At 38.0% G+C, this 11,108-nt stretch overlaps 1 protein-coding gene across 1 annotated transcript in view; it reads left to right on the top strand.

Annotated features, from left to right (window-relative positions):
* Window positions 1–11,108, top strand: part of LOC106875589 (uncharacterized) — a 135,876-nt gene that overhangs the window by 8,759 nt on the left and 116,009 nt on the right. The window contains exon 2 of the mRNA XM_052970902.1: window positions 9,943–10,025. Within this exon, the coding sequence (XP_052826862.1) occupies window positions 9,943–10,025 (83 nt within the window). The remainder of the gene's footprint in view (window positions 1–9,942; window positions 10,026–11,108) is intronic.

Here is an 11,108-nt window from a genome sequence, read left to right as displayed (position 1 = left end):
TTTATGTAAGCTGTTTTTTGTATATAATATACATGTTATTATAATGGATGAAGGGAGGATTATTGAATGGTTATTATTTTGATATTTTGATATTTTTAATAATTTTTCTATCTTTATAAAATAAGTATTTCATATTAATTCATTTGCTACTTATTCTTGGTTGAGATATATGTATCTAATTATTGTTCTACTTACGATCTGACGATTAGCTATATTTTTGAATAGAATTTATTTTCGATAATTTCAATTGATTTTAATCGATTTAAATTTCCTTTCTACTTGAAAATTAGTTATGAAACACGTGTAATCATTTTATTATATTTATGTTATGATATTTACTTTGCTTTATATTATACTCATTTACTGTGCTTTTAATTGTTAATTTTTCTATATGTGATAGTGGATTTTCATCGATGAGTTCTTGAAACTTGGTTATTTTCCCTAAAACTATATATTTTATATATATTTCATCTATAAAGCTCAATTTAATTTTAATCTTTTATAAATTGATTTTAATTGAGTTTTTACCTGTAATTTTGGATTTTGTCCCTAATATTATTATTATTATTATTATATATATATATATATATTTCACAGGAGGCAACCAAGGTTGCTGGATATGTGAATAAAAATACAGGAGTTGAGGAACGGAGTAGATAACATCTGGGCTACATATGCTTCCAGATCTTATCTACTCCATTCCTTAACTCTTGCATATTCAAATATCTAATGTAATAAATGCGAATGTCAGTGTTTTCAACTTTATTCCTAGATAGCATAGCCAAACATATCATACCATTTTCGAATCAGGTCAACTCCATGAGTAAATAAAAAATATTCCAGGCCAAATCAGGACCTGCAATCCTGAAATTTTTGATTTCTAAGTTTTCATCACTGTGATTGTTTTCAGTGATTTTTTTTACATGATTTTTAGTGACAAATGTTTTTGTACGATAACAATTTTTAGTAGCTGTACCTGTGAAGACTTCATGGAAAACATTAAAAAGGTAAGCATCTGTAAATAGTGACTTCATTTAATAACTATCGAATAATTAGGGGCATAACTACAGATGCATACCCCACCAACTTTGTTGCTTCATAAATTCCATAAATAATCGCTTAGATCCTGTTGATTGAGTGTATGTTAAGATTTGTTGGAAAAATTTTCCTGCTGAGTTAGGGAGAGGAGTTTTGGACAATTCACAGAACTTGGCATTTTCCACCTCATAACTTTCAGGAAAATTGATATTTTTCAATGAAGCTTTATACAAATACCTTTCAACCAGCATAGAATAACTATCACAATGGCTTTATCATATATCATCGAAAATGAAAAGTCTTCCAGCGTTTTCTCTGAGAATAGCTTCATTCTATTTCACTATCATTCTCTATCCACTCCTTTCGTTCACTCAATCTATCTCTCTAAATCTCTTTCTCTCTTCCCCCTCCCTCCTCTATGTCTCGTTGCCTCTAACCTTTCTCCTGCGTTTAACGCAGTATATCTCTCTTACCTCTCAACACTATCAATGTCCTCTCTTTCTTTCTCTCTCTCTCTCACTCCCTCTTACTTCTTATTCTTTGCTGCTTTACCTCTTACTTCAACTATACTTCTGCTTAACAAGTTTCATTTTTCTCTTTTTACCTCTTCCTTTCAACTAAGTGTGATACACACCACAGGTATGTATGCACGTAACTACATAGGTATTAGCATATTAATATAACCATTTTTATAACTAGGAAATAAATTTGGGAATAATTAAAATAAATTGTAAAATCCAGCGAAAATTACCCATGAAATAGAAATAATTATTTGTACGAAAAGTAAGGACCTACGTACATCAAATTGTCTTTAAATTAAGCGGTGAGAGAAGAATTATCGTTGAACTTTTAAAAGGTAGGCTTAGATATTAACGCAATATTTAAATGCAGTGATCAATTTTCAGTTCTTCTGTAATTTATTGTTGCCTATCGCATACGGCAGCAGTATGCCACATAAAAATAAATCTCCACCAACAGAGGACCAGATTGCAATTAAAAGAGCCAATAATGCGACAAGGAAAAGAAAGTCCCGTACAAATGAAAACCCAGATCAAACGGCAGCCAGGAGAGCTTCAAATGCTAAGAATATGCAAATACTTAGAGAATCTCAAACTCCTGAACAAGCTGCATCCAGGAGAGCATCAAATATTCTTACCAAGAGGAGAGAAAGGACATTAGAAACATCTGAACAAGCTGAATCTAGGAGAGCTTCCAATGTAACCAACATGATGAGAAGAGGAAGGGATTCAGAATCACTAGAGCAATCAGAAAACAGGAGAGCTTCCAATGTTTTATAGGAGATAGCTTAAAACCCACCCTATCGGGCAGCTTTTAAGTTAATATATATTTACACACACACACATATATATGTATGTAGCGAGGCACAAGAAGCCAACGCCATTTTGAACGAGATATCACCAGTAGCCATGTACGAGACAAGAACAACATCAGATAGCCACCATGGCGGACAAGTTGATAGAGTTTACTGTGCAGCCCGCACCTCACCATACCTGTTTGGACTCCATAGTAGCTTCCTCTACTACCACCAAGTCTTCTCCCTCGTCACATGACAACATTTTGGAGAGAGTCGATGCATTAGCACGTTACATGGACACATTGAAGCGAGAACACGCCAGCTCTCATCGTCCTTGCGGCAAAAGTTATTCTAAGTCACGGTTGTCTAGTTCTACTCCAATGGTTTCCAATCTCTACTGGTACCATGCTACATTTAAGGACAAAGCCCGTCGATGCATCCATCCCTGTTCGTTCAAGCTGTTGGGAAACTAGTTACAGAAGATTTGGGCATGTCAAATTCTTCCTGCAAATTTTTATCTCATCGTGCATTCTTTGTTAAGGTTCGTATATCTAACGAATCGTTCGTGGTTGACACCGGATCCAACTGTTCTATTTGGCCTTTGCGTCTTACTTCAGACAAGCTGAAGCAATCTGCCATTAACCTGCACACGGTGAATCTATCCCAGATAAAAACTTACAGTCATGTCTCATTACACCTAGATCTCAACCTTCGAAGGGATTTTAGGTGGGCTTTTGTTACAACAGATCTACCATACCCCATTCTGGGTACGGACTTCTTAAACCACTTTCACTTATTAGTAGAGTAGATGTCAGGCGACAGACACTCATGGACGATTCTACGTCTTTGTTTATGCCTACTCGGTTTACTACTAATGCAGTTTTCAGCCCGTCATTTTTTTGTTGCCACGGTGGGTGACCAGTTCCACTCTCTTTTGACTTCTTTCCCAGATCTGGTAGATCCAACTTTCAAATCAGTCAACGTCACACACTCGACTCGCCATTCTATCACTACTTCTGGACTACTCGTCTTTTCACATCCATGGCGACTCGCTCCAGATCGGCTCAAAAATGCTCAATCGCCCTTCCACCAGCCCTTGGGCATCTCCTCTACATTTGGCACAGAAATGGGATTCAGATTTTTGCCCGGTGGGGGATTACAGACATTTGAATGTAGTCACTGTTCCCGATCGCTATCCAAATTTTTCTTCAAACTTGCATGGTTATACTATTTTTTCCAAGGTTGACCTCATCCAAGCTAATCATCAAATTCCAATGAACGTTGACGATATTCCCAAAACTGCCGTTATCACCCCCTTTGGAAGTTTTGAGTTCCTGTTTATGAGCTTCGGTTTGCGGAATGCAATGAGCACATTCCAGAGGTTTATTGACAAAGTTGTCCATGGACTTGACTTTGTGTTCGCTTACGTCAATGATTTGCTCATAGCTAGCGACACGCGTGAAAATCACCCCCAACACTTATCTCAACTTTTTCGGCATCTTCACACCTATAGTGTGCGAATCAACCCCAATAAGTGTGTTTTCTGACAGACCTCCCTGGAATTCCTAGGTCATTATATCGACTGTAATGGTATCCGACCTCTCTCCTCCTAAGTTGATACAATTCAACGCATCTCACATTCCACTTCTTTACGCCAAGTGCATAACTTCTTGGGAATTGTCAACTTTTACAGGAGGTTCATACATACATGTGCAGACAAGTTACTTCCCTTGACTCAACTACTGAAAACAAATACAAAAAAAATTCTCCTATCACTCTATCTGCTGAGGCATTATCTTCTTTTGCGTCAATCAAGAAGGAAATAGCTTCTGTTCCTTTGCGTGTACATCCGGTTCCTTACGCTCATCTCCCTTTAACAGTTGATGCATCGGATTCTGCGGTTGGTGCTGTTTTGCAACATATCGTCGACAATCAAAATCAACCTTTGGCATTTTTTTCTCGTCGATTAAAGTCAACTGAACGTCGTTACATTACGTTTGATCATGAACTCTTAGCGATCTACCTGTCGGTTCGTCATTTTCAACATCAACTCGAGGGCCAGGATTTTGTGATTTATACTGATCACAAGCCTCTTATGTTTGTCTGTCATCTAAATCGGACAAACACTCGCCTCGTGCTTTTCGTCACTTGGACTACATTTCCCAGTTCACGAGTGACATTCAGCATATACCTAGAACAGAGAACGTTCCTGCTGATGCACTCTCTCGTCTCCTTATGTGTTTTCTTTCATCTCCTGCTGCAATCGATTTAACTGCCATTGCGCAGGATCACCCAGCTCTGGACACATTAGATCTAACTTCCACCAAGTTGTCCTGTTGCAAGTTTTCCTATCTTCCAATTCCGTCTGCTGAAGGCGCAATCCTTTGTAACACAGCTACTGGTTCTTCCAGACCGTTTGTACCTGAGAACCACCAGCGTTCCATTTTTGATACCTTGCATTCACTGTCACATCCTGGCATCGCTGCCTTGGTGAAGCTTATTACGGCTCAGTTTTTCTGACCTAATATGCACTGCATGATCACCACTTGAGCACGCTCTTGTGTGAAATGCCAGCGTTATAAAATCCACAAGCACATTCGCACTCCTCTTGGACAGTTTTCTCCGACAGAGACTCGCTTTCACCATATCCACATTGATCTGGTTGGACCATGGCCTGTCAGTCGCAGTTTCTCTTACATATTGACATACATTGATCGTTTCTCTCATTGGCCTGAAGCCATTTCAATAATGGACATTTCCGCTGAGTCAGTTGCTCGAGCTTTCGTTTCTAACTAGATTGCTTGCTTTGGTGTCCCAGCTAAAATAATCACTGATTGTGGACGCCAGATCGAAGCTTCTTTATTTCGTGAATTATCACAAATCCTAGGTGTTCATCACATTTGTACAACGGGATAGTTGAACGTTTTCACAGGCAACTGAAGGCCGCTCTACATGCCACTCCTGATCTGCAGTCTTGGACAGAATTCCTGCCTATCGGTCTTCTTGGTGGTCGCACTGCTGTTAAACAGGCTTAGGTTTCTCCTCTGCTGAACTCCTTTATGGTACCACCCTGGCACCCCCTGGTACAATGTTGGCACCAGACAATTCATTGCATCCTGATCCAACATCGTATATCACCAGACTTCACTCGTATTTCTCGAGTCTTCCACCCAAGCATCCGAGTGACCCGTCTATTCCCTCTCACATCCCACCAGACATTGACAAATGGACTCATGTTTTGTTCGGGATGATTCTGTCAGAGGACTGCTCGTTTCTCTTTATAAAGGTTCATTTCGTGTGCTATCGTGCACACCCAAAACTTTTAGTCTCAGCATCAATAGTCGGGCAGAGACTGTGTCAGTCGACAGACTAAAAAGGGCACATTTTGAGGTGTCCACACCCTTCGATGACACCCCAGCCACGCCCACTTTTGATCCTTTACAACCACCTACACATCCACTTGCTCATGCACCTTTGACCACACCATCACCTACACCCCCACCTTCGTCGCCACAAACTAACACAAACAAACTTTATGTCACCAAGACAGGCCGCACTGTGCATTGGCCCAAAAAACTCACCAGAACTATTTACATCTAACAACCCTTTTCCCTATGACAGGCAATTGTTTGCTCATGTGCTAAACAATTCCAATGCTTTGCCATTGAACTTTGTCAAAAATTTTGTGCATGCCCTTTTTTATATTACTTGTAATTATTTTCTCTTGACTTAACACATTTTGTACCACATCTTGCTGTTTGCAATCGGTTACCATCTTTGCTCTTTACTTGTGCCTGCTCCAGTCATTCTAATTTCACACTAGCATTCTCAGGGGGAAGCCCTTGTAGTGAGGCACAAGAACCCAAGGTCTCACCAGTAGCTATTACCATGTCTGAGACAAGAACGAAATCTTGCCTGCAACCATTTGCCATGTGTGAGACGACGAGGCTCTCGCCGGCAACCAGTATTTAAGTAGGAGAATAAGATGTTCTCCCTCTCTTTCCTTCTCATGCTTACACTGAGAAACACTGCAAAGCCGCAGTCACAGCGGACCCTTGTCCTGCTCTAACTCCACATGCTTATCTCCAAAGGTAATGAACCTCACGTGTACAGAGCTATAACTAACTACACACTGCCATAAAGATGGTCTCTAAAAGTGAACCACATGAACGAGAACTCCGTAAATAAACAGTTATTGAACCATACTCTGCTTGTGAACTTCTTCATGTTCCAGATCCTTGAAGCTACAAAAAAAAATTATAATGGGAAAAGGAGATACTCCACAGGTATCATAAACCTTCCATTCCATTATAAATATATATCAACACTGGAAGCCACTCCTCAATATGAGAACAATTGATGTTCCATTAAACAACAGTCTCTAGCTCTTATCCACAGTCAGGCCACTCAAAGTTTTTCTCAGAACAACACAAGAGATCCATCATTACCATTATCATTCTATTCGGCTGCTACTACCATTACCACTACTACTACACCAAATACTAAAGAACCACTCCTTTCTCCCTCACACCCATTGTTCACTTCAGTCTGAATGTATACCTGACAGCTCCATGATAAATCTGCCATCTGTAAATAAAGTAAAATTATGAACACACAAAACCCCCAAATATGCCACTATTCTCAATGTGAGAGACTATGCATACACAGTGACTGTAGCTTCACCCATTTACCTGGGAGAAAATTACCAATTTGTACAAGCAATACCAGCCAACACCAAACCACACGTCTTACAACACTACCACTACTACTAAATGCTAAATCACACTTAATAACTGCCACACATGTAACCCGGAATCCTAAAATCTGTTGCTACCCCTAAAATGAAAGATTATGTCTGAAGTGTGATTATCCCATCACTCATCTTCCAGGGACTCAATGCAATAGTAAAAGCATGATGCTAAACTACCACCAAATACACAGTAGAAACATCCCTTACAGAGGCAGTGTTGGTCCAGACTTTCACCGAAACCCAGAAGTCACCCAGATATCTACTAGGTACAATAGTAAAATCACAGCTGCAAACCAAATAACTATAACCATATTCAACAGTGCAACCATACCTCAACAACCCCTCCCAAAACAAGAAAATTTTTATTTAGCCATGTTGAATCTGGCAAAAGAAATTATTAAAAAAACTTCTAGCTCTCACACAACACCAAGCACTGTTAATTACCCTAGTGCACAACCATGCCATTGTTGTCATTAACCCACAAACACAATTCAATAATAACGTCAAATGTACAGACCTTGCACAGCGAGAAAGACCTTGTACAGTAAGAAAAGAAAATATGTGAAGCACTAAGTGAAATGCACCTGACTCCAGGTATATCGGATGCAGAAGTATATCTGTCAGGTTTTGTACTACTCAGAACTGACAACAGAATATGGAAACATGGAGAAATAATGATCTTCATCCAAGAAGACCTGGCAACAAATGTCCTTCTCTCTCGCTCCAACACAGTGTGTGATATATCACCAGATATACTACCTATGAAATCACGAGCAAAATCACTTTATTGTACCAGTCTGATATTAAGAAGTCCTCAGCTGTTCAACTGCCTGCCTAAAGTAATTGGAAATATAAAAGGGACTTCTACTGAAACATTAAACAAGAAAACATTCACTAAACTAACAATAATACTGGACCAGTCAGCCAGGGGAGATCAGCTGCTACCAACTCAACCATAGATCAACTTCCAGCCATAAAGTGACAACAAAACCAAAAGAAAATAAATTAAAGTGGTACCCCACCATAGCTGCAGTACTACGACTGGAACCTCCCAACTACACGGTTCTGGATTCAATCCCTCTGTGTGGCAACTTGGGCAAGTGTCTTCTACTATAGCCTCAGGCTGACCAAAGCCTTGACAGTGGATTTAGTTGATGGAAATGAAGCCCATTGTATGTATGTATGTATGTATGTATATATGTATGTATGCACACATTTTTTTTTCTCTACTTGTTTCTTTCTGTGGAAGAGCGTAGGCTCGAAATGTTAAAGACTTTTTCAATTCCCGAGCATTATACTAATACAACTATTTGTTTTCTCCACAACCTGTCTTTGTGTGTTGTTTTTTTTTGTGAATTCTTCCTATATATATATATATATATATATATATATATATATATATATATATACATGTGTGTGTGTGTATGCACTGTCTTTCAAATAATTAACAATGTAACATTTGTTTAAAAACTACATGTTGGAATTCAACGAAATTTCCACGATGATAGTAACAGTTACATATATGTGATGTGTAAAAAAACATGAGGTTTTGTGCAATTGTAAACAAACCATGACCATTTACATGATTTCCACGACTTTCAGTGTTCCAAATTATTAACAAATGGTTTGATAATCATGTAATTATGGGTGGTAAATGTGACTTAACTGCTTTGGAGAAATTTGTTATTACTTTTAAACTTGCAAAAGGTAAATCAATGTTAGAAATATCTAAAATAAATGGAAGATATCACCAAACTGAGAAAAAAATTGTTACAGCTTCTATGAAGATATGTAAGAGAGTTGACAAGGGTCAGTTGCAGGCTATTTCTCAACGTTCTCAGTCACAGATTAAGCATGAAGCTGTAAAAAAACCAGGTCTTACAAGTGGAAGACTTTTCAAGCTCATTGGCAAAATAACTGTGTCTAGAACCACCTAATATTATCTTCCAAAAAAGGTCAGTAAACCAGTGACCTCAGTTAACAGGCCTCCTTTAAACAAAATACACGTACAAAATTGTCAAAATTATGCTGCTTTTGCCTTTGATGGCACATATACCATGAGTGGAAATATTTCAGGCATACAAAAGAGATTAAAATGCATGTTTCCTGGTACATATTTTTTACACCGTGGAAACCACTCTCTGGACCTTATCCTCAAAGAAGTTGGATCTATGGTTGCCATGGTCACTGATGCATTGAACTTTGTTTACAAAATCCCCAGTCTTCCAAAAGTGCTACGTCATTATGTTGCAAGCTTGTGTCTGTTGCATTTTGATATTTGAAGAACTAACTCCGAACCACACTGATGCAACATCATCTGACACACTGTGCTGTAATGCATGTACATGAAAACAAGTATAGAAAATTTTTTGGAGTGATTTGAAGCATTACTTTTCCATATTATTATTTATACCTCTGCTTTTTTTTATATTAAGATTGAGAAAAATCAGCTTTGTTTGTAAAAATATTTGAAGCCGAGCTTGCACACCCTAAGCAAATTTTGTTCCCAGATCATTGAGTTTGTCCCACAGAGAACATTTCTGGTTACTTTTGGGTACCCCCTCGTATGTGTTATTTCCAAGATTGTAAGCTTTGGCTTGAGGGAATTTGGCTGCTATTCTTAGCAAGTAACAACAGCAAAGAGGATTCCTCATTGGCTAATTAGTATGCCTGTAGATTTGGCCACAATTCAGGTTAGAAAGTAGGCTCAGTTGGAGCCTGCTTTGAATTGTGCTACTGCTATTTTTGTGTACACTGCTATAATATTTTTACTATATTTGTACATCACTTCATAGATAAGATAACTTTTTACAGAAAGTCTTTTTCTTTTTTTATGCAGTGGGCTGTTCGAAGGAATTTCTTGACAACTTGAAACCTGGAGTTCGTGTAAAACGAGGTCCACATTGGAAATGGGGTAACCAGGTAAGAGAAACAAACTTGTTGACTTAATAAGTTAAATTATTGATAAAATAAATTCATTATTGGAGTAACTATTTAATTCCAAGGGTAATTACAAACAAAATATTTTTTTCAGAAAATTGCATTAAACCCAGTTCTTCTAAACTAACACAAACTTTTCTCTCACATACTAATGCTGATTATAGTAACCCATATGATTGACTGTTAAAAGGTGTTGTTGATGTTCAAGACAACACCTACCTTATAATACTATTTAGTCTGGAGAGAGAACAAAAACCTATTTTAGTGTACAGTCTCTAAAAAAATCATATATACATACCTCAACAGAATTACCAAAAGACATCTACTACACCATAATGTTATTTTTGACAACATATTGGATGACTGACACTGAAGTAACCACACCTCCACCATTGAGCTATATTGGTTTATGTATTATACTGTTTGTATCCATGTCTTTTTTTTCTCCCATTCTCTCTTTAGTCATCATGCTGCATAGTGTGGTAGTGGAGTGTTATTGTTCCATTCATATTTTCTGTTGAGGCTCTGTCTGTTTATTACTATGTGTGTCACTTATGTAATCTGTCATACCTGTTCTATGCATTGATAATATCTTAACATCTATGTTATTAACCAAACCTCTATGTTCTAATTGAGCATATTGGTAGAGCACTGATGAGCTTTTCTCCTCTCTAAGCTCCCATCAGTGTTCGCCTATCTGCTCCCTATGATAAGTGCTGACTCCCAATATAGGTTGTTGTCTCGTTTCTGCACCGTTCCTCAGTACATCATATGCTATAGACTACATTCTTAATCTTACAGTCAACCTATAGGTTCATTCTACATGGTTCAAATAAACAAAAACAGAAGACAGAAACAGGTGAGGGAATGACAAACAAGGTGTATTAGTTTGATGGTCAGGAAAAATGGAAAAGTCTTTGACACTTCAAGCCGATGCTCTTTGACAGAAAGGAATGCGGAAAGAAAATGGAGAAAGAAAGAACATGTTTGGATTAACAGTTTTACATGTTGAATATATATGCACACACACACACACACACACACACACACACACACACACACACA

This window comes from Octopus bimaculoides, chromosome 9 (assembly GCF_001194135.2).
Source record: "Octopus bimaculoides isolate UCB-OBI-ISO-001 chromosome 9, ASM119413v2, whole genome shotgun sequence".
Taxonomy (NCBI): domain Eukaryota; kingdom Metazoa; phylum Mollusca; class Cephalopoda; order Octopoda; family Octopodidae; genus Octopus; species Octopus bimaculoides.
Note: the sequence above shows the minus strand (reverse complement) of the source record. Positions and strands in the feature narration are given on the sequence as shown.